General features: G+C 46.8%; 1 protein-coding gene and 1 non-coding gene across 2 annotated transcripts in view; both read right to left on the reverse strand.

Annotated features, from left to right (window-relative positions):
- SCAMP1 (secretory carrier membrane protein 1) overlaps positions 1–24,856 on the reverse strand; it is an 85,070-nt gene that overhangs the window by 57,102 nt on the left and 3,112 nt on the right. The window contains exons 2-4 of the mRNA XM_063963634.1: positions 8,200–8,277; positions 6,651–6,752; positions 494–605 (exon numbers count right to left, since the gene is read on the reverse strand). Coding sequence (XP_063819704.1) covers positions 494–605; positions 6,651–6,752; positions 8,200–8,277 — 292 coding nt within the window. The remainder of the gene's footprint in view (positions 1–493; positions 606–6,650; positions 6,753–8,199; positions 8,278–24,856) is intronic.
- Positions 4,730–4,848, reverse strand: LOC134954298 (5S ribosomal RNA). Its single transcript, XR_010185853.1, has one exon. It is a non-coding gene; the product is annotated as a 5S ribosomal RNA (ribosomal RNA).

Genomic DNA, 24,856 nt, shown 5'->3' on the forward strand with positions numbered 1-24,856 from the left:
CATCTCAGCTTTGCTTGCATACTGCCATCAGGCTACCTCCCACTTGCCTGCACCTCTTGTCATCTGTCTGTCGCCCCTCCCCACTAGATTGTTAGCTCTTCAGAGCAGGGCCCTCTTTCCTCTTGTTATCTAAGCCCTCGTCTCGACAAATTTCACTCGCAGCTCTCCCCTACTCAACGACCATCTTTATCCTGCTAGTAAAGGCTCATCTCCATCTATGGCCACCAGCCTCTAGTAGTACGATGATCACTCCATCAATACTTACATCTTAGCTGTATTATGTCTTGAGAACGTGTGGTGCTCTGTTACCTGTAATCTATTTCTGTTATTTATTTACTGTAATGCTATGTTTTGTCTCCCTGTACTGTCCTTTGTACGGCGCTGCGAAACACATGTGGCGCCTTATAAATAAAATGTAATAATAATAATAATAATAATAATAATAATAGAATAGTTCTACCAAAGTACACATTATATGATCTTTCACACTCACCTCCAGGCTGGTTCAGGCTTTGAATTTCCCGCTCCCTGCGGTCCAGTTCTGCTGCTTTCCTTTCCAGCTCTTCCTGGCGCTTCAGGAGCTCAGCCTGGGCTAGAACATGTTCCTTAGGAGAAAGCATAGGGATGACAACAACCGCAATATTACTTACATCGGAGAGGGAGACGCACCTCTTATACAGCGACAATATCAGGATTTTGGTACTTACCGATAAATCCCTTTCTCCGATTCCACAGGGGCCACTGGAGTGTAGTTACAATGGGGAGATAGTAGGTGGTATTGGTAGCTGGCACTTTAAAAATTCTCACACTGTGGCTAGCTCCTCCCCTACTATCTCCCCTCCAAGCCAGTCTACGTTAAACTGTGCCCGAGGAGAGCTGTAATAAACAAACCGTAAGGTAGAGGAGGTTAACGACGCCCTGTAAACCAGGCGAACACAAACTAAACCTGGAACAGAACCTGACAAAAAACCAGGCTAGCCTGAACCCAACAAGCAGTCATATGGTGATCTGCAATCGTTAATCAAACAAAAATCAGGAGAAACAGCGCTGGGCGGGCGTCCAGTGGCCCCTGTGGAATCGGAGAAAGGGATTTATCGGTAAGTACCAAAATCCTGATTTCTCCTTCATCCACTAGGGGCCACTGGAGTGTAGTTACAATGGGGACGTCCCAGAGCTCCCAAAAAACGGGTGGGAAAGCGCTGAGAGTCCTGTAAAAACTGCTCGGCCAAACAGTGATGCAGAGGCCGTAAAAGTGTCAAACTTGTAGAATTTGACAAAACGAATGTCGGTTTGACCAAGTAGCCGCCCGACAAAATATTCATGGAGACCCCGCGGGCGGCTGCCCACGAAGGTCTTACAATGCGCGTAAAGCGCGCTGAATTGGAAAACGGAGGTTCCCTAGTAACCGCCAAGAAGACTGTCTGATGATCAGATGTATCCAACTGTCCAGCATATGCTGGGGCCCCGGCTATTTAGTACGGGAGCATCGTCCAGAGCAAAGAAGAAAAAACACTTCATCGAATAGCCTGAGACCTCTGTAGAGAGAGTTGACGAGCCCTGACAACATTCAGAGAGGATTGAAAACCACTAGTGTCAGATTTATATGAAAAATGGACCTCCCCTCTGGAAGAAACGACCGCTGAGGCCGAAGCCGAGCCCGGGGAGTTGCCAATAGAGTACTCCCTGAACAAGAGGCCGAACTTACGGCCGCTAGGCTAATCTCATTTGGAAGAAAAGCGAAAAAGGCAGAGACCTAAAATTCCGGTCAGTGTGGTTTGAAGCGCAGCGGAGCAAAAAACCTCCCAGAGAAACCAAAGATGAATGGTAACTGGAAGAAGGGGGAAAAACCCCCTTTTATCTTCATTATGTTCCATAAAGTTTTCCCAAAGTGGCAAAAGCGAGAAGAGGTAATAGACTTCTGAAATCGGAGCCCAGTAGGCCTAACCGAACTAGGGAACTCCTCCCTTCTGAGGTCTCGTGAACAGTCACACGGGTAACCGAAACCAGTGTAAAATTGAACAAGGAGAAAAAAAAAAGGAGCCTGTTGAAGTAGACAGTCCAGTCGAGGTAGGAGCCAAGGCTCCTCTACTGACAACAGGCGTATCTGTATCTTCAAGTCATGCGTGGCCCAACCAGCGCCACCGAGAGGACTAGCACGCATAATCCCCTCCTGTGTTACTGAACATGAAGTAGAAATAGAAAAGGAGGCAGGATAGAATAACCAGAAAACTCCCCGGAGCCCTGAGGGCCTCCACGGCTACTGCCGTCCGAGAGTAATAAAGGGTTAAAGAGTCAGTCAGAACGCCCTGAGGTCGATCCGAAATCTCCGCCCACAGCGGACCAGCTGACAAAACTCCGGGGCATGTTCCCTCACCCAGGAGTCTGACCTGGTGGCTTGATCTGGAAACAAGATTGTTGTCCCACGTTCCGAGAGGAATGGAGGCGACCACTCATTACGTCGCAACTTGACTGAAGAAATAGAGTCTCTGGTGCCGAGGAATGAAAAAAACCTCTGACGGACCGTGTTGAGAAACGTCTATGCGGAGCATAAATTGGATCTGTGTCGAATCAGAAGCTCGTGGATCCTCCGGATATTCAGAAGCCACCTAATGTACAGAGTGGGATAGTAGCAGTAAATTGTCCCATTAGGGAACCAACGTCACCCACTGCCCTTGAAAAAGAGTTATTCTGTTATCTTCCTAAACTCTGTGGGAGCGGAAGAGAGAAGAGTAAAGGACTTACAGTGAAAATGAGAATCCTGTTAAGGGGGAATCTGAGAAAAGCCTGTCCAACGGAAATCAGTAAACAGGCATCTCTGAAGACAAGGGACACGTAAAACTCCCTTTCTTGTTTAAACTAGCAATCACAGACTAAAAGGATTGTAAGGCCAGAATAGGCCTGTCCGAGCCACTTGGCTTCGGAACGTGAAAAGAAAACAAAGGCCTGAGAACTGTCCTAATTCAAATGATATGTGTAAAACAGGGATCAACACCCTTTGCGGTTAGAAACCTATGGAGCGCAGCCTGCAGTATGACTCTCTTGTCATCGTAAATCAGCCGACCCATGCCGAGGGACTCCTGAGACGGTTGTAACCGCCCAAGCCTTCTCCCATCGACCTGCGCCTACCCTGGGACCCTGCAGGTGTAATGGGTGTATAGGATGACATAAAATCAGACTGGACTGAGGATGTTGAACCTCTGCTTCAGCCTTTTTACCCTGAGAACCCCTGGCGACGAAGATATCACCCGTGTGGAGTCAAAAACCTGAAAGGGCACGAAAAAATCTAAAGGGAAGACCAGTAAAGGTCTGTCTTGGAGCTGGGGCAGTAGTAGGAGAAATCAAAGTGGACCTACCTCCATTGGTTCAAGAAATCCTGCAGAAAGTTCCTTCCCCAGAACCATCTGCCCCGTAGGATTTCATGTTTACTTGTCACTGTCGCAGCCCCAGAGGTCGTCGGGTTAAGACAGCCCAAGCGAAGATGCAGGGTCCGAGTCTGTAGACATGGAGACCTCCAAGGAACATAAAGCAGAATCGTGATTCTGACCTGTATCAAAGTATCAATTGATCCTGATGCGAAGCATCCTGTAACCTAGAGGACAATTGTTCCCCAACCTACCTGCTCCGGATACGGTAGAACCATGCTGCCGCATATGTCGATGGATCCCTGAGCAAGGTTGCCTCAGGAAAACGGCGGCTTGATGGACCGGCGATACACAGAGGTGTATACCTTAGAGAGGTTCTGATACCATCTCCTGCCATCTGCGGGGAAAAGATAGGAAAACAAACCTTGTTTGATACCTGATATTGTGTATTCGGGTGTCTGTCGGCCGCCTACCGGAGCCTGCCCAGCTCATCCGAAACTGAACCAGTCGCTGTCATTTTCGTCAATGGCGTGGAACCCTGATGGACTTGACGTGTCCTCCTCCTTTACCTGCAGTATCAGATGAACTGCTGTATTATGTACCTGTATATTCTGAGACACTGGTTCAGATCCACAGAAAACAGACATCAGTAATGCATGGAATGTTAGCAAAGTTTATTTTTGGAAAGGTGTGTTTGGTCCCGCTGTGATTTGATCCTGTGACCTTGGAAACCAAAGTCCAAGGGCTTACCTGATGAGCTATTGTCTGGATAATAGTGACATTACCTGCATCATTGATCAAACAGGGGTGTGCAGGTGCGTGGAGGGCGAAGCAGATGGCTCCGCCGCATACCTCACACCTCAGAGGGAATTCTTCGACTATCCCAGGAGAGACAAACGAAAGGAGAAAAGGTGGGTTAAATAAACAGAGCCCTACGTAAGGTCTGCACTATAATGTGTAGTGACCGATACGATTAAAATAAACTTTCTGGAGCAGCGGAGACCTGAACCAGCAACGCTGCGCTGTGGGACAGGAGTCTTAGCCCTAGGCTATAGGAGTTCTCCTTAAAGTTTTGTTTGGATTCAAACCCCTGTTCAGATACCCGCTACTAGCGTACTGAGCCGCAGCGCTATTTGTCTGATGCCTTACACGCATTCCACAATTACAAATAGCATTAGTAACTAGTGACAAGAAGGAATAATAAAGGGAAGGCAACACCCCGCCCTGTATTTAGTGTACCGCTAATTAAGGTGCACCAGATGTTTCTCTGAGGTTCCGCTGGCTTTTCAAAATGGTGACCAGCCTGTGAGAAAGATGGGGGAAAATGTTATGTGCAAGATGTTGTTATTAGAAAACATTGCGGAAGTAGCCTACAGCACCTGGTGTTCCCAGGCGGTCTCCCATCCAAGTACTAACCGGGCCTGACCCTGCTTAGTGTCCGAGATCAGACGAGATCGGGCGTGTTCAGGGTGGTGTGGCCGTAGGCTTTTATCCCCTATATCTGGTATTTTATGGATTTATCTATATACATACCTACACGCACCTAAATATATATATCTATATATATACATGCACAAACATAACTATATATGTATATATACACACACACCGTAGGTAAATAAATACTGCACAGTAGATCCTTTTAATTATTATTGAGCTGAGTCCCAGCTACTGTAATAGAGCAGGTTCCCTGATTTGCAAGTAGGAAAATGCTGGGTAGAGGACTCTACTGCAGGAGGAATGTATCTATATTTCAGCAGCCTGAAGTATCGAAAAGTTACAAATCCCAGAGCTGTTGCCTAGCGATGGGGAGACCTGGGAGCCCACTGAGTAAAGCGGGTTAACTGTTAATATACCTGGGACTTTATTTGTATTTGTCTCTGAGTATGCAAGATTAGCCCACTGGGCTATAGGAGACACTGCAAATATGAAGCCAGGTCTGTGCAGGGAGGAAATGGCCGCCAGAGTGAAACTCCTCTGGGCTATGCGATAAAATCTATATAGTGGATAACTGGATTAGTGCTGAGCCACTCTGACTATATCACATTCTCCCCAGCACCATGTGCATTAAACTCACATAAATGCCTATTACACTATAACAGTGGCCGGGGAGCGGAGAATGCTGAGCCCGCTGTACAGAGCAGGAGTTAGCTCCGCCCCCCGGCTATGGCGCCTTATTGCAAAACTAAGCGGGAAGCGAGCTGTACCCTCCGCTGGGCCTGCGAGTCACCGCCGGGGAGCGCTGAGCCCGCTATACAGCGCTAGTAGAGCCCTGTATCTGCTAGCCGCCGCCGGGGAGTGTTGCGCTGAACAGAGCGCGAGTCGCCGCCTGGGAGCAGGGAGCGCTGAGCTCGCTCTACAGAGCGGGACTTAGCTCCGCCCCCTCCGTACAAGGCGCCAAATTTAAACATTGCTTTGCGCTCGAGCGGGATCCCTGTGCCGGCTCTGTGAGTCGCGCTGAGTGGGGATCTGTGCGGGGGGTGCGGGGAGCTGGGGGAGCAGAGGGTTATCAGAATGACACACACCCGTTTTTCAGTCAGGGTTGTATAAACACATACTCAGCCTCCCCCAATCATCCTGTCTGTTTCTCCATGAGGAGGACAGGTAAGGATACAATAAAGTACATTACAGCCCCAGAGAGCCCTTCTGGAGTGGGTTGTACAACAATAAACAGATTGCTCTAAAAACATACATAGCCACCACAAATAAAGTATACTTCACTCACCACTGTGTTCTTGGTGGATCGGCCCCGACACACGCCGCACGCAGCGGCGTCCAGCCGGAATCTTCTGTGGTGGGGTGGTCCCGACACAAGCCGCACGCAGCGGTGTCCGACCATTTTTGATACTCACCGCTGCCATGCTGCCGGAATCTTCTGCTGGATGGAGTGGCCGCGACACGCGCCGCACGCAGCGGTGTCCGCCAACTCAGGAGAGCTCAGTGTCTCCCTCAGCCGGGGCCCATCCCTAGCCGCACGCAGCTGCGATGGGACCCCGCCGGCAGCTCCCACGGTGCAGACTGGCAGTGGCAGAGCTGCCAGTCTGTGAGTGTGTGTAAGAAAAATAAAATAATAAAGAAAAAAGAAGAAAATTCTTCAGCTAAACCCAAGTGAACCAGCTACCTCGGGCACTTAACTAAGACTGGCTTGGAGGGGAGATAGTAGGGGAGGAGCTAGCCACAGTGTGAGAATTTTTAAAGTGCCAGCTACCAATACCACCTACTATCTCCCCATTGTAACTACACTCCAGTGGCCCCTAGTGGATGAAGGAGAAAAGAAGGTATACTTACTTTCGCAGTCTGAGTGTAAGCTGGGGGCTCCTCTGTTGGCTTCATTATAGCCGGCTGTGTGCTAGGTGCGGCGGTGGGCATTTTCACTTTTGGTGGTGGAGGCTAAGTGCAAAACAAACAAAAACTAAATCAGAAAGTGGGTAATATGGAACAGACACATTTCACAGCAAAATATAGCCCTGCATGCTAATATGGACGAGATTGTCCATATTGGCCTGCATGTATAAACGAGCCGACACCAACGATGAACGAGCGCGGGGCCGCGCATCATTCATCATTGGTGCCTACACACTGAAAGATATGAACGAGTTCTCTTTTATTAATGAACGAGAACGTTCATATCGTTCAGTTAGATCTTTAAAGGGCCCCATACACTACAACGATATGACTGAGGCTGAAGTCGGATGTCATTTCCCTTGAACTCCCCCCAGAACTATCCCTGGAGTGATTCCATACGATTTGGTACTTTTGTGCTATTTTTTGCATAAGATATAGCGCATGCGATTGATGAAGCCGCTATACATCGCATGCAATATATCGTACGGCATACAATTGTACCATGAGATATATCTGATGGGCTGAATAGAGGGCTACGGGGGCTGGGAGTGTCCTGAGAATGCCAGTCAAACTTCCCTGTGATACATCACATGCGATATATCACATGCACAAAAAACACTTTTTCCATCCGATTCCATCCAATTCCGATATATCATTAGTGCAGCACCAGTGACCTAGGGGATCCTATCCGACAGCCACAGGGACGCGCATCAGATAGGATACGATCTAAAACACATACGACTGTACACAATTTCATACACTATATCAGACGGATATATCGGAATTGTATGAAATCGTGTAAAATCGTACTAGTGTATGGGGCCCTTTAGTGTTTAGGGCCCGTTAGATTGTATGGGGTGTGTTCAAACTGAAATCTAAATTGCAGTGTAAAAATAAAGCAGCCAGTATTTACCCTGCACAGAAACAATATAACCCACCCAAATCTAAAATTTCTCTGCTGCCATCAGGTGTGAATTAGGCCCATTATTGCTGCAGTCGCATCAAACAGGTCCCTCCCGGTGCTCCAGGTCCCGTGCGACTTTGATAGGTGTCTTATTCATGTCTTTTTAACCGAAAATGTGACTAGGACGTGCCAGGAGACTGTAATGATTAATGGCAAAAAATGCAATACTTGTATATCTGTGCGTGACCGAGCCTGAATCTGTATACGAAGTGCTACAATGCAGCAGCTGTGGCTTTCTTTCCACTTCAAGTTCCAATGTGCTTCGTATACAGACTCAGTCACACTCAGAGAAAAGTGTCGCCTCTATATGGATATGCGTAGTCTCCTGGTGCGTCCTAATCGCACCAGCATTGCTATTAAGAAAACATTTTCAAAGAAACAGACGTGAAAAAGATGCCAGGCACTAGCAGTGTGGCACAGGTACATGGCAGCTCACTCATGCCAGGCATCTTGCATCACATGGTGTATTGAGGCTTTCTGTATGATTACACATCTGTACCATTAGTCAGGGAGAATGTAGGAACGTACGGTTTTGGAATCGGAGAAAGGGTTATACTCTTCTAGCCCGGGGGGTACATTTCTGGTCACCTGTGTAACGGAAGGATCCTGTAAAGAAGGGTAAAAGGTTTCAGTACTTTGTCACATTAACCATCTCCATGGATAACTGAACAGAATATGGAAGCTGAATGATCAGGCCTGCCATCGTCAGCCTGCATCTTAAGCATGCCATCTAAACATGGGGCTGTAACCGGAGTTTAAAAACCATCTGCCCACAGGTAGAGTAATTCCATCTTCCATACCAGACACTGATGCAGTAATGACAGTACCTGCAAGGCAGCTCAACAGTAATTACAGTTTAAATGATACAGGTTATTATTACTACTACTATTTTTTAGCTTATTTGTATTTTAACCATCCATTAACTCTACACATCCTGTTAGGAGCCGCTTTCCTTTTGGCGAGTTATGTAGACCTCCATATATGATGGCAGCTCAGCTGCGTGAGAAGACTCTGCTTTCAGCACGCGGCGCAGATGTTATTTGATTTAGGATCCAGGCACCTGATGGCTGCACACACAGCGCCCAACTATGTAATACCACTGGGGTTAACAAGGAAACTCTGATGAGAACAGTCATCTAATGTAAAACAATAGACTCATGCCCGCCAATCCTGTGTTATCAGTCCTCATTTCACCAAACTATTTTGAAAACACGTATGATTGCAATAATCCCAGATCTATATAGGAGAAGAAAAGATATTCCAGCCTGAACACATACAATGGTCAGATTATTATGAGTAAGTACAATTCTTAGGCTGGGTACACACTTGAAAGACAAAGCGGCCGACTGGCCGTCACGCTGACCGAGCGCCCGATTAAGTAAGTTATACCCCTTACCAATCAGCCGTTCAATATGACGAGCCAGACATCATAACTGGGCAGGCATTTAAATATGCCCGTCCAGTTGTTGTGTCAGTGTCGGCAGGCGCTGCAGCCAGAGTACAGGCAGTCAGCAGGCTGCCTGTACACACATGTATATACTGTACACGGATATATCTTTCATCAGCTGTGCTGCAGGTCCGACGCGATATGTCGGTGTACGACTACATTCACAGACATATCGAATGTACACACTGACCCGCTACCAATATTTTGTTCGGCACTCAAACAAACGATAGCTCTTTCTAGTGTGTACCAAGCCTTAGTAAGATACTACACAAGGCAATGTCAGGTTATTTTGACAATATTCAACTAAACTTGCACAACGTTTCTCCAAATACACTCCCATGTGGAGTGTCTTGCACTAAGCAGCATCTCTGCAACAGGTAGCAGCATGCAAAGTTATCACAGTAATCTAGAGATATAGAACGTGCGGCACTGGAGAAAACCCAGTAACTACAGCTGCCCCGCAGGCAGCCACCAAGCCCCCCCCACCTTCACCTACAGCACGCCACCGGGTCCGAAGCGCGGCAAGAGCACTCGATGTCGCTGTCGTTATAGTGACAGCCAGCATGCCATCAGCGGGTCACCCATATGCATTCCCATTTATTGCTTATCCACCGTTCTGTCTGTACATATGTTTTTGAAGGGGTAGGAAAGGAAATGTCATATGTACTATCTAAAAAGGAACTCGTACAATGGTATGCGTACATTGTGATACAGTCTGTAGGACTGTCCCTATTGTGTCTATGCAGGAATGGGTCACTGGCTCGGTGTCATTTTCTATGCACAGTCACAGGCTGCTCAAGTGTCATTTGTGTAGCAACTCGTTACTAAAGTTCAGATTTCCATGCTCGTCTCTGTGAACTGCTGTGCTTGGCACAATGCGAGTCTATACACATAGCAGCTTATAGTGAGACTTGGAGATACAAGTCATAATCTTCCCAGATTGGCAAAACGGCTGGGCACGACCCCCATCTGTGATGCTGGCAGGGCTGCACCACCCCAAATAGTGATGCCGTCCCTTCCTGGATGGCCACACGCGACCATATTATCTCTGCGTCCTGCCCGCATCCTAGCGGGAACACTACTAGAACAAACCATTGGGAGCGGATACTTGCATTGTATGCACAGAATTAGATATAGACCCGTATGCCAAGCTCTACGCAGCTATGTAAAGGCACCGTCCAATCTGCTTGTAGAAATAGCGGTCATCATCAGCATGTTATTGCTCCAGTCCTGACCTGGTGCAAGAGATACATCTGAAATCATACAAATCTCTGCGTACACACAACTCAACATAGTCCACAATTCCATGTCAACTTAGACTGGGCATACAAGCTACAATTATCTGTCAGATCAACCAGAGATCGGCGCTGATCGGTCATGCTGAAATCTTCAAACATATCTGCGCAATTCGATCAGCGCTGGACAGATATTCTGCGCATTGTACAGTGTGTGTGTTCTTTGCCGACAGACTGACAGCTCACAATAGTAGGAGTGTGCAGCCCCAAACAAAACACTGGTGTTAGATTTGTAGATTCTCCACTTTGTCTGGAAGCCGGCAGCCATTACAGGTCCCCAGTCCCAGTAGATGGAGGGGTGCCTAGCGGATATTTTAGATTCTTTGCGTCGGGTGGCACCTGTGCATAGTGTGGCCACAGTTGTTGGCATGTTATAGGATAGAGGGCGTGGGGAAATCTGAAAACGGTACTAGTATTCGAGATGAATGAAGCAGTGGATGCAGAGGTGCCTCATGGTGGGCTCTGGGGGCATGCCAGCTACACATGCCAAGACATCCTGGCACTATTCAACTGTCATAGAATTGAGGCAAGAGGATGGGGACAGAAGGGGCATTCTGCATGGGGGGAGAGAGAGGGGGCATTCTGCACGGAGAGAGGATGGGGAGAGAGGGGGCATTCTGCACGGAGAGAGGATGGGGAGAGAGGGGGCATTCTGCACGGAGAGAGGATGGGGAGAGAGGGGGCATTCTGCACGGAGAGAGGATAGGGAGAGAGAGGGGGCACTCTGCACGGAGAGAGGATGGGGAGGGAGGGGGCATTCTGCACGGAGAGAGGATGGGGAGAGAGGGGGCACTCTGCACGGAGAGAGGATGGGGAGGGAGGGGGCACTCTGCACGGAGAGAGGATGGAGAGAGAGGGGGCACTCTGCACGGAGAGAGGATGGAGAGAGAGGGGGCACTCTGCACGGAGAGAGGATGGGGAGAGAGGGGGCATTCTGCACGGAGAGAGGATGGGGAGAGAGGGGGCACTCTGCACGGAGAGAGGATAGGGAGAGAGAGGGGGCACTCTGCACGGAGAGAGGATGGGGAGAGAGGGGGCATTCTGCACGGAGAGAGGATGGGGAGAGAGGGGGCATTCTGCACGGAGAGAGGATAGGGAGAGAGAGGGGGCACTCTGCACGGAGAGAGGATGGGGAGAGAGGGGGCACTCTGCACGGAGAGAGGATAGGGAGAGAGAGGGGGCACTCTGCACGGAGAGAGGATGGGGAGAGAGGGGGCATTCTGCACGGAGAGAGGATGGGGAGAGAGGGGGCACTCTGCACGGAGAGAGGATGGGGAGGGAGGGGGCACTCTGCACGGAGAGAGGATGGAGAGAGAGGGGGCACTCTGCACGGAGAGAGGATGGAGAGAGAGGGGGCACTCTGCACGGAGAGAGGATGGAGAGAGAGGGGGCACTCTGCACGGAGAGAGGATGGAGAGAGAGGGGGCACTCTGCACGGAGAGAGGATGGGGAGAGAGGGGGCACTCTGCACGGAGAGAGGATGGGGAGAGAGGGGGCACTCTGCACGGAGAGAGGATGGGGAGAGAGGGGGCACTCTGCACGGAGAGAGGATGGGGAGAGAGGGGGCACTCTGCACGGAGAGAGGATGGGGAGAGAGGGGGCACTCTGCACGGAGAGAGGATGGGGAGAGAGGGGGCACTCTGCACGGAGAGAGGATGGGGAGAGAGGGGGCACTCTGCACGGAGAGAGGATGGAGAGAGAGGGGGCACTCTGCACGGAGAGAGGATGGGGAGAGAGGGGGCACTCTGCACGGAGAGAGGATGGGGAGAGAGGGGGCACTCTGCACGGAGAGAGGATGGGGAGAGAGGGGGCATTCTGCACGGGGTGAGAGAGGGGGGATTCTGCACGGGGTGAGAGGGGGCATTCTGCACGGAGAGGATGGGGAGAGAGAGGGGGCATTCTGCACGGAGAGGATGGAGAGAGAGGGGGCATTCTGCACGGAGAGGATGGGGAGAGAGAGGGGGCATTCTGCACGGAGAGGATGGGGAGAGAGAGGGGGCATTCTGCATGGGATCCGGTCTATAAGTCGACAGTCACTAGGTCGACAGGGTCTTTAGGTCGACATGTACTAGGTCGACAGGTCAACATGAGTTTTCACAATGTTTTTCTTTTTTTTTAACCTTTTCATACTTAACGATCAACGTGGACTACGATTGGAACGGTAATCTGTGCCGAGCGAAGCAAGGCACCTTGCCCGAAGCATGGCGAGCGAAGCTAGCCATGCGAGGGGACACGGTGCACTAATTGGGGTTCCCGGTCACTCTACGAAGAAAACGACACCAAAAAAACCCATACAAAACTCATGTCGACCTAGACACCCTGTCGACCTACTTACTATCTACCTTCCATACCACACCCATTCTGCATGGAGAGGATGGAGAGAGAGGGGGCATTCTGCATGGAGAGGATGGGGAGAGAGAGGGGGCATTCTGCATGGAGAGGATGGAGAGAGAGAGGGGGCATTCTGCATGGAGAGGATGGAGAGAGAGAGGGGGCATTCTGCATGGAGAGGATGGAGAGAGAGAGGGGGCATTCTGCATGGAGAGGATGGGGAGAGAGAGGGGGCATTCTGCATGGAGAGGATGGGGAGAGAGAGGGGGCATTCTGCATGGAGAGGATGGGGAGAGAGAGGGGGCATTCTGCATGGAGAGGATGGGGAGAGAGAGGGGGCATTCTGCATAGAGAGGATGGGGAGAGAGAGGGGGCATTCTGCATGGAGAGGATGGGGAGAGAGAGGGGGCATTCTGCATGGAGAGGATGGGGAGAGGGGGCATTCTGCATGGAGAGGATGGGGAGAGGGGGCATTCTGCATGGAGAGGATGGGGAGAGAGGGGGCATTCTGCATGGAGAGGATGGGGAGAGAGGGGACATTCTGCATAGAGAGGATGGGGAGAGAGAGGGGGCATTCTGCATGGAGAGGATGGGGAGAGAGAGGGGGCATTCTGCATGGAGAGGATGGAGAGAGAGGGGGCATTCTGCATGGAGAGGATGGGGAGAGAGAGGGGGCATTCTGCATGGAGAAGATGGGGAGAGAGAGGGGGCATTCTGCATGGAGAGGATGGAGAGAGAGAGAGAGAGAGAGGGGGCATTCTGCATGGAGAAGATGGGGAGAGAGAGGGGGCATTCTGCATGGAGAGGATGGAGAGAGAGAGGGGGCATTCTGCATGGAGAGGATGGGGAGAGAGGGGGCATTCTGCATGGAGAGGATGGGGAGAGAGAGGGGGCATTCTGCATGGAGAGGATGGGGAGAGAGAGGGGGCATTCTGCATGGAGAGGATGGAGAGAGAGAGAGAGAGAGAGAGAGAGAGAGAGAGAGGGGGCATTCTGCATGGAGAAGATGGGGAGAGAGAGGGGGCATTCTGCATGGAGAGGATGGAGAGAGAGAGGGGGCATTCTGCATGGAGAGGATGGAGAGAGAGAGGGGGCATTCTGCATGGAGAGGATGGGGAGAGAGAGGGGGCATTCTGCATGGAGATGATGGGGAGAGAGAGGGGGCATTCTGCATGGAGAGGATGGGGAGAGAGAGGGGGCATTCTGCATGGAGAGGATGGGGAGAGGGGGCATTCTGCACGGAGAGGATGGGGAGAGAGGGGGCATTCTGCATGGAGAGGATGGGGAGAGAGAGGGGGCATTCTGCACGGAGAGGATGGGGAGAGAGAGGGGGCATTCTGCACGGAGAGGATGGGGAGAGAGAGGGGGCATTCTGCACGGAGAGGATGGGGAGAGAGGGGGCATTCTGCATGGAGAGGATGGGGAGAGGGGGCATTCTGCATGGAGAGGATGGGGAGAGGGGGCATTCTGCATGGAGAGGATGGAGAGACTAATTTCCAGGGTGAAGGTTCATGGTCTACATGATTTGGGACCAACAAACTCTGTTATAAAGCAACAACTAGACCTGTTCTGAACAGCACACTCACCAGAGAAAAGCTCCTTAGTATTAGGTTACTCATTATCTGCTGGCAAGCTCATGGAAAGTTTTATGTCTCCCAAAAAACACAACAATTCTATTCACAACCAATATAATAAAGAAGAGAACAACAAAACAGATAAAAGGCTTCAGAACATTTATGTGATATAATAACTGGGAAAAGTATAATCTTATTTCCGCGGACATTGCGCACTCCAGAAGTAGTCATCTGTACAGACTCAGAATTTAGCAGATTACTTGCCGTCATGTGATGATTAAAGTCACATCAGTTGAGATGCAGAAAGTCTGACAGCCGTGCAGCAGGGAGATGGATGATATAAATGACACATACCATAGGCAGTGCGCCTCCTTCTCTCTGGTTATGACTGGATGAAGCTCCCATTGTCTCTGTTCTGCATAGCGGTGTATAACATCTTACTGCTCTGCCTACAGGAGGGTACAGCTTGTTTACCCGTGCACACCGTTATCTGACCTCTTAATTGTGATCTTTGATAAGAATACCAGATGACACAGAATAATCCTCTAGCATCACGTGCCATCAGATAATGAGTGCCACACAGAGCTGTGTACAGTGCTGGAGGAGGGTCACGCAAGACTGCTTCACACTTCACATCCCTGCATGTATGTGCAGTTATATTTGGGAGATCCAGTCCACAGCTGCAAGTGGTAGAACTAGATGGCTCTGTATCCATAAGACAGAAAAAAACCTGGCACGATTCCGTCTACACAGAAACGAGGCGCATGTGAACGCACCTGTACACGTTTTCTCTGACCTCTTTTCCTTGCTATGAAAATGACTGAAGAGTTTTCACAAGTTACTTGACAATACACAAAGCAGCTGTATCGTTCGGATCTGGCCAAACATGTCCCCTTGTTCCACTTGTAACTTGGCTCAAGCAGGTTTTCAATCAAATGGTGTCTTTTACGGATATTTGCAACATGGTAATGACGGACCTACAGCATCCTGTGTTTCATCCTCATGAATGATCAGTTCTGGACTCCTATTAATACTTATATGATCTGCCTTCATCATCGGCAGTGGCCTGGTCACCATTAGCACACGTAAGGCTTTAAGATGAATGCTTGTGTGATCGTTGTGTTGGAGAAGGCGGCATCTTGTCGCAGTAATTCCCCATGCTACGCTGCTGCACATAGTGTAACAACTGCTCTCACACAAAAGCCACAATCTTCCGTTAACAAAGTTTGGCTATTTCATCAAAAGAGTGCATCAATTTAGAGGTGTCCTCACTTATTTGGGTTGTTACTGTTAAAGAGTCCGTACATGTTCACAGCAGTATGCAAGGAGCGTGGCTCTAGACTGCACACCCTACTTTTGTAATGATGTTCACAGCAGTCTCTGAACCCTTGGAGCTTGCAGTCTGATTTCTCTACCACATACACACAGCCATTTTTATCAACAGCACAACTCATCATTCTAGTACACGTCTTGCTGTAGTTTTTTTCCTAAACTGAATAATGCGGCTTAAATAAAAATACAAAAAGTATTAGTTTTTTTCCTGGAGAGGTGGAGAGATATACTACTGATTAATGGGGAGATTCAAATGATGTATTGCACCCCGCTGCGGCATATCGCCCATCACTGTAGGTAATATTCAAATATCTGTTCCAGCACTGGGGACCCATTGCTTGTTGTAGTCATACCCAGAAGTACCAGGTTTAGCCATGCAAAGTGGCTAAACCCATCTACAGTATTGGGCGTGACAAGAACAACGTGCAAAAAGCCTGGCGTTTCACACATTTCTGCTCACCTCCTCAGGAGTGGGCGAGCAGAAATAATGGGTGCTTGCAGTATGTGCAGTCAAGTAGAGTTCCGTGGTGCAGGGTACCCAATGCTTTGGGGGCGCCCAACAGAGCATTTGAATTGCTGGTCCGATCAGTCATGCATCCCACTATTTCTGCTTTCCTCCTCATGAGGGGGCGAGCAGAAATGTGCTTTTTGCACATCTTTCTTGTTGAGCCCGATGCTTTGGACGGGGTGCTTCTGGGCGCCGGAAGCATTTTGCCCTGTCTAAAGCGAGGGTCGATATGGCATGGCTGGGTCCAGTTATATATCTGAATTGTCTCCGTAGATAGCCAAAAGCACTAATGACAAGTAATGGAATAAAATTTTTTTTACGTTTGTCAGCATACTGTAATTAGGTAGTAGAGGCATGGCATCAGTAGGAGTATGAATGGGTGAGGGCTCCCGGTAGTGCTGCTTTGATTCCCTATTTGTAAGGATCAATATGCCAAAATAAAATAAATCACTTCAATAGGAATCGGTTATACCTAGAAACGTGCTGCAATCAATTTGCCGGCTGTCGGGATCACGGCGGTCAGGATCCCAACAGCCAACAATGCTGACAGCCAGAAACCCGCGCACAGAGGCTATTCCCACTCGGTGTCCACAACACCCATAGAGAATAGACCCTGTGGTGAGCGCAGTGGGCCACCAAGCACGCAAGGGTACTCAGCACTCGCCCCGCAGTCGGCATTCTGGCGAGTGGGATGCCGCTGTTGGGATCTTGACAGCCGGCATCCCGTCCGCTGGTAAATAGTACGTATTCCCTAGAAACAGGTGAGACCACAATCTGATCCTAATGGATATTGTTATTTATCTGACTAGGAACAAAACATACAATGGAGTTGGCCATTATGTAAGGAAATCAGCTGCTCCAGAAACAGAGGAACACACAGATAGGTCAGATACCGATCACATGGCCCAGCACCTGGATTAGCAAAGAGGAGCTATATCACACATAGATTATATGTGCAATCTCTGGGTGTATGTGCAGAACTCAGAAGGTGGGCTAACTTTACGTAAGGAAATAGCAGACAGCCCTTTCTGATAATACAAGAGTGCAAGGTCAGAAGGAGGACTATAACAAAAAACTAAACTTTAGAACCCAGAATTTACGAAGGAACCATCAATTAGCATAATCAACTGGCTCTACAAAACTAATGCATAAACAAGATGGAATACAGAAGAAAAATGCTATCTTTGACGTTCATGCAAAAAAAAAAAAACGTGGAGAGTGTTAATTGCCTTTTCGCTTTGGTCTATTTGTCTATATGAGAAAATCACGGCCCAATAAACATTTGTCAACAGAAGAGAGCCAATCTCGCCATTACTCTAATAATACGAGGCTTTTAGTGTGATATCCTCTAGTCAGAACAACTGGGGAGTGTTTGCCATAGTAGCATAAAACAAATACCTGCACTTGTCTGGATTATGATCATATTCCACCAAACTAACCTCCATCTGTTGCAGAATCCAATAACAGACCGGTCTTGCGACTACTCATGTGCCTTTCCTTTTCTTACTTACACTATCTTATACTCCATACTCCCTTTGATGGCACCTAACACCCGAGTTTTTCATACCTGTCCTATATTGTCTTGTACTGTAAATGCTGTTTTCTTGTTTGCTCATTTGATTATGTACTGTGTAATGGGCGTTGCGGATCCCTTGTGGCGCCATATAAAGGATAATAATACCGACATAGAGCAAACATATCCTGCATATCCACATTTTCTCTCTTTCCATTCAGTCTTATCAGTCCCTGCTGCAAAGCCATAAAGCATGTTCTAGATTTCCACCTCCTGATGTCACTACCGGGGTTTCCATATAGGAGGATGAGACCCAGAGAGGCTCTCTACATCCTGCCTCTAACTGTGCAATAACTATTATCCATGTACTGACATCATTTTATACCTCACTGGAAGAAAGAGAAAAATGTCACTTTGTGTGAATATATATATATATATATATATATATACATATATATACACATACACACACATACATATACACACACACATACTTGGGTCTAGTTGAAATAATTATTACTTTTTTTTTTTTTAAGGAATTTCTTTAAAGATGTTTAGAGACATTCCACTACAGCGCTGCCACCAGTGGATGCAAAATCACTCTCGCCCTTCTCTGTTTAACATGAATGAGTTCTTAATATTCACCCATAGAATAAGCTAATAACAAAAACACCTTCACCTACACATAAGGGAAAACATATAAAACCTTCTGAAGAGCGGCCAAGTTACTCGTAGAAACTGATCAGCTTTTAGCTAGCATTTATAAAGTACATGCTGACTGGTTGCTATGGGCAACTTCTCCACTCTTTAGGAAGATTGACACATTTCATCCATTGACCTGTTGTCCCATAGAATGAGTCTCTCCACAGAGAGAACATGTCTCTGAAAGTGCTCCGTTCTGCAACCCAAGTGCAGAGGTAGCCTGGAAATCTATACACGGGAACCAAAGGTTTCAGTGAATGTAGCTGGATATTTCCTATCCGCATATGTTACTATATACAGCATTAAGCCTGTATGTGCTTTATTATACAAGTGTCATTTACTTTTAACCATAAAAGAAAATCACTTACATGAGCGAATGCCCTACTCATGTTGTGTTGTTATTCACTAAGCAAGTCCAATTTCCCACAAAAAGAAAGGGTCGATTCAACTGAATGCGAATTGGATAGCGCCGGGAGGGAGCTCACGTAGCTATTCAATTCTGCACGATTTTAACCCCCGACTAGAGGATTTCTTCTCGTACCACTCCAGGGGTCTAAACAGTAATCAGACAAAGCTAGGTCTGCAATGCTGTTTTATGCCCTAGCGACGTGCAAAGAGCATTGCGGCGAGGCACTTAGGTCGGAGAATGCCTGTTCTTGCAACTAAACACCCTGTTTAATCCGCTAGTACGGCCATTCTCCGACTTAGCATTGCGCTGAATTTAATGGATTCAGGAAGCTCCCTCCCGGCACTATTCAATTCACTCTGAATTGAACTGACCCCAAATGTTGCCCGCTATTTACCTCAAAAGTACAGTACTTTAGGGGAGAGAAGGAGAGAAATTTAAAAGCCCTCCATGAGCCTCTCCACAAACTCAGGTAGGTCTTATTTATACTTTGTCAGTAAAGAGAAGAAGGCTACAGCGAAGATATTCTGATTGGGTGTCTTACTTTTTATAAATATTTAATAAGTCAAACTTTCATTGGTATCAGGTTACATGTCATATTTACCAGTAACTACCCTGGGACAAAGATCCCTTTGTATAAATACAGCAGTGAAAGGTATCTGCTCTAGGCCCATAACATTAAGGGGGAATGCAATTGTCTTGTGGGTGCGCAAATGAAATGGGTACCCATCAGAGCAATTCAATTTTGTTTCCCCCCTTGGGACGAGTGCACATCCATAAGTGATGGACTTAGCCGTGCAGTGGCAAAACCCATGTAAAATACTGCTCTGGCCGGAAAACTCCCATTTGGACGGTGAGAGTGCCAATTCATCGCACATTTCAGCTTGCACCCCAGGAGGTTGTGAGCTGAAATGTGCACACCCCCGTATGTGGCTATTTGCACCCGAACGGAGCAACAATTGGATCACTCCATTCTGTGCCATCTAGTAGCAGCCGCAGGGAAGAAGAATTAAATTTCCCCCTAAGGCAGCTGTACAACGGTATTTGAGTCTGGAATATTCTAAAAGGAACAACTGCTGTATAGTATTAACTCTTTATCAACCCCCTTATGTAGAAAATAGACCGGCATGGTGGAGGACACAATCTGAGCAATGCTGGAAACACACTTCCACTTCATTCTTATGCTGTCTTAATCACCAGTAAAGGGAATGGGAGATTGCCTTTTGAAAAAATCCCTCCCCCAAACAGGAAACTGGCCTTTCAGATTATAAAGTTAAAGAACTCACTATACTAAAGAACTATTATTCAAGTCACATAATAATAATAATAATAATAATTAGAACAGTAATTCTATTTTAATGAATGCAAGCGGCAATCCTGGTATACAATTGAATAACTGTAAATTCACAGTAAGGAGACTCCCTGTGCAGAATTACTATGTCCAGATGTTTTACTGGACATCTTTAGTAAAATAAAGGCAAAACCACCACCTGTTTTTCATAGGATTTGCTTTTACGTATGATTTTTTATATATACGAATTAAATGGCATTGCAGAGTTCTTCAACACCTTATAAAATAAACAATGATAAAAGGATTCTTTTTATTACCAAGGTAAGGCAGGTTCGAATGTGTCCCATTAATATTGAAGAAACATGCATTTTATTATGTAGTAATATATATACATATATATACACACATACACACACACACACACATGCACGCACACACATACATATACACACGACGGGCAGGGGTCCGGCCCAGCCACTTAACTTAAATGTACACTGGGTGCCCTCACGAATAAATCAATATACTGCAGAGATGGTGCGGCACTCCAATGATTTGCACATATCTGTTATTGATCCCCCGGGTAGACCCATCATTGCAGCCCGGGGTGGGCTATCTCAATTTATTTCTGTGTATCTAGATAGTGTATTGCAACCGTATATTAGGAACCATCCTAGATATTTGTTGGATACGACTTCGTTGTTGGTTAAAATTACTGGCTCTTCCTAGGTTGGATCCTGATGTTGTAATGTTCACCATTGATGTAACCAGCTTATACACTGTCATACCGCATGATTTAGGTTTGGCAGCTGTGGGCCGGTTTCTAAATGGGCAGGCTACATATAATGGTCCAGATATTTATTTTGTGTTGACTCTTCTACAGTTTGTTCTGACACGTAACTTCTTTCTGTATAATGGGTTGTTCCCTATAACTGGTTGGTTGTGCTATGGGGGCGGCGGTAGCCCCTTCATATGCAATCCTATTTATGTTTGATGTAGAGCAGGCTGTGTTTTTTTGTGATGCTTCCATTGCTAACAGAATTATCTTTTTTTGTCGTTACATAAACGACTTATTAATTTTTTGGAAAGGTGACAGCAGTTATTTGATCAATCATATCAATTTACATAACTCTGGCAATAGCCCTGTTAAGTTTACTCTTGATTTCAGCCCTTATGAGATTCATTTCTTGGATGTGGCTATATCTGTCCAAGAGGGGCTTATTTCTACTGATCTCTATTCCAAGCCAACAGACCGTAACAATTTACTGTTATCCAATAGTTGTCACCCGAGGTCCCTAATCAAAGGACTTCCCTATTCCCAATTTATTCGGGCTAGACGTATAATTACATCAGACATTAAGCTAGCTGAAGCTCAAATTGATATCCTGTTTAAAAAAATTTTGGACCGTAGTTATGATTTTGGCTTATTACAACAAGCCAAACTTAAGGTCTTAAATATTGAGCGAGAGTCATTACTGCAACCGAAGATTGATAACAAAAAGATTTTACCTTGGGTCACACAATTTACATCGGCTAGTCTGACTATCAATAAGATTTCTAAGAAACTATGGCCCATCATTAAATGTGATCCCGATTGCAATCTGTCTGACACGCAGCTCATGTCATGTTATAAACGTGGCCGCAATTTGCGTGACATTTTAGTTGAATCTGACATTTCTGAGCCAACACCCAGTATCTATAGGGGGAGGTTAGGCTGTATCCGTTGCACTTGTGTTACCTGTAAGTTTTTGATTCCAGGTGAGGTATTTTATCATCCCCATACGGGTAAAACATTCTATATTCGACACAGACTTACTTGTAACTCTAAATTCACAGTTTACCAGATAATCTGCCCCTGTGGTCTATCCTACATAGGAAAGACCGAACATCCATTTAAAGAACGAATGGCTGCCCATCGGTCATCCATTAAGTACGCTTTGAGTACAGGCAAGAATGATCAGCCAGTTGCGAGGCATTTTGCATTGGCTTCGCACAATTTGACCACCCTCAAATATCGTATGATCGACCATGTGCCTTTATCTTTGAGAGGTGGGAATCGTGGCCTCAAACTATTGCAGTGCGAGGCACGTTGGATTTTCCGACGTGGGACGTTAGCTCCCAGAGGTTTAAATGAACACTCTGGGATCAGTCTTCTTGGCAATAATGGTTAAATTTTACAGTACCGTGTCCCTTATATGCCCTTACTACATTGGTCTAAGGAGTAGCGAGTAGGAAATGAACTATTCTATGCAATAACTGCATCTATCTGTAGTATTGTATCTATTGTCCATTCTGATTTTGTATTGTCTTTTTAGTGTTGGTCGATTTTTTGCTTCATTTATTGTACAACCTGAAGAGGCATCTTTGATAGCCATTCTCAAACCAGTTTGTTGATTTGTAATGCTGATTTACCTAGTTGTATTAATATCATACTTTATGATTTAGTAATATACTAATACCAGCCTTTCAGTGAAAGCTTTTGTGTGCCTCCGTATTTTTGTTATTGGTTGTTATTGTGATGGTTTAGTCACGTGACGTCTGGCTTACTCCCGTAGAACGCCATCTCGAGTGCGGTCCCGCTGCGGCTTTGGCGCCACACCGGGTGCTATCTTCTTTATAAGGTAAGATGTCTGCATTATTTGTTTTACTACCTGATGAAAATGCCAAACGAATAAAAGGCATTGATACGTTGTATTATTCATGCTCTATGCGCAAATCATTGGAGTGGCGCATCATCTCTGCAGTGTGTGTGTGTGTGTATATTGTATATTATATATATATATATATATATATAATTACCAATGCTGAAATTTTCAGGGGACGGCTGACACCCTATTATTTTTAAGGGAGTGTTTTTTACATATAAATATATATTTTGTATTTTTAGGTGTTTTTCCCCTCACACGTGGCGCTATACTCCTATTTTTTATATATATATATATATATATATATATATATATATATATATATATACACACACATATACACACACACACACACACACACACACATAACAGAAACTGTATGCACAATCTTATGCTATGTACACATTGGGGGTCATTCCAAGTTGATCGTAGCTGTTCTAAATTTAGCACAGCTCCGATCATTCACACTGACATGCGGGGGGACGCTCAGCACAGGGCTAGTCTGCCCCGTATGTCTGCGCCGCCCCCCCCCCCCCGCAGAAGTGCAAAGGCATCACACAGCGGCGATGCCTTTGCACTTAAAGAGTAGCGCCCGACCAGCGCTGCTTTAGCGTGCTGGCCGGGAGCTACTCGTCGCTCCCCGGCTCGCAGCGGCTGCGTGCGATGCCATGCAGCCGCCGCGGCTCGCCCCCCCCCAACGGTACGGCCACGCCTGTGTTGGCCGGACCGCGCACCCCTACACGGCAGCTTAACGCCGCCATCCAGCCCTCTCCCACCCAGCGACCGCCTCTGCCTCAGAAGCGATCGCTAGGCAACAACGGCTGGCAACGACGGCTAGCTTGCGCCGGCGCATGTGCAGTTCCGACTGGATCGCTGCGCTGCGAAAAACTGCATCGAGCGGGTCGGAATGACCCCCATTATGCGATCCCATTATATACAATACAGTATGATATTGTATAAGATATCATATTAGATCGTGTGTACACACTACAAACGATGTCTAGAAACATCACTGGAGTTCTAAAGCACACAATATCGCCTCATCAAGACTGCATGCAGTCCAAAGTCGCATGTGACCCACGGGAGCGCGCACCGTACGTCGGATCATGCATACACATTTTGCAATATCATTTAGGACTGAACAATATCGTTCAGATTGTGAACGATATTGCTTAGTGTGTATGGGCCATTAGACTAAGCCTGATACTTAGTTTTAGGTTTGGTTTACACTGTACGCGACTTCTGTAAGCAAAACCCATAAAGACACATTACAATGTGGAACTGGATGAATTTCTGTGGCACTGTACCATATTAGACAGCATCATTAATAATGTGTTAATGTAGGCCTGTATGTAACCAGAGACTAGCTGGGAAGTACAACCGCACGACAGAAACTACAGCTGTGACAGCCTGCCTTCATTTAAGAGAAGAGTGGATATTATACAAGAGTCATGTCCATACGTTAACTTAAAGATAATATACGTGTGTGTGTGTGTGTGTGTGTGTGTGTGTGTGTGTGTGTGTGTGTTAGATAGATAGAGATACATACACACACACACACTGCAAGTACGTAATAGTGACTGTTAGAACATTTCATAACCAACCTGCATGTAAAAAAAAATTGTTTAATAACAGTACAGTGCTCATGTAGAATAAGTTAAATATTAATATGTTCTGAAGACTTTGGTGAACTTTTCACTATGTAAGTACTATGTGACTAGAATTATTATCCTTTATTTATATGGCGCCACAAGGGATCCGCAGCGCCCAATTACAGAGTACAAAAATGAATAATCAAAACAGAAAATCGGTGACTTACAGTTGAAGACAATATAGGGCAAGTACAGGGTGTACAGACACAGAAATAAGTATCACAAAAACTGTATCAGAATATCAGGAAACTGCGGGATTTGGTGCCGTCAAATATGGTTTAAGTAAGATAAAGAGACGCACATGAAGGTAAGAGGACCCTGTTCGTGAGAGCTTACATTCTATTAAGCTGGGTACGCATCTCAGCAATGAAACATGATGTATTGCATTTCCATACACACTACACGACTCAATATACGTATTGTTACGTGCTTAAAGTAACTACACGGCCCGTCATCTGTAGCACCGTCCCATCAGATGGGAAGATGTGATCA

This window comes from Pseudophryne corroboree, chromosome 1, assembly GCF_028390025.1.
Source record: "Pseudophryne corroboree isolate aPseCor3 chromosome 1, aPseCor3.hap2, whole genome shotgun sequence".
NCBI classification, from domain to species: Eukaryota; Metazoa; Chordata; class Amphibia; order Anura; family Myobatrachidae; genus Pseudophryne; species Pseudophryne corroboree.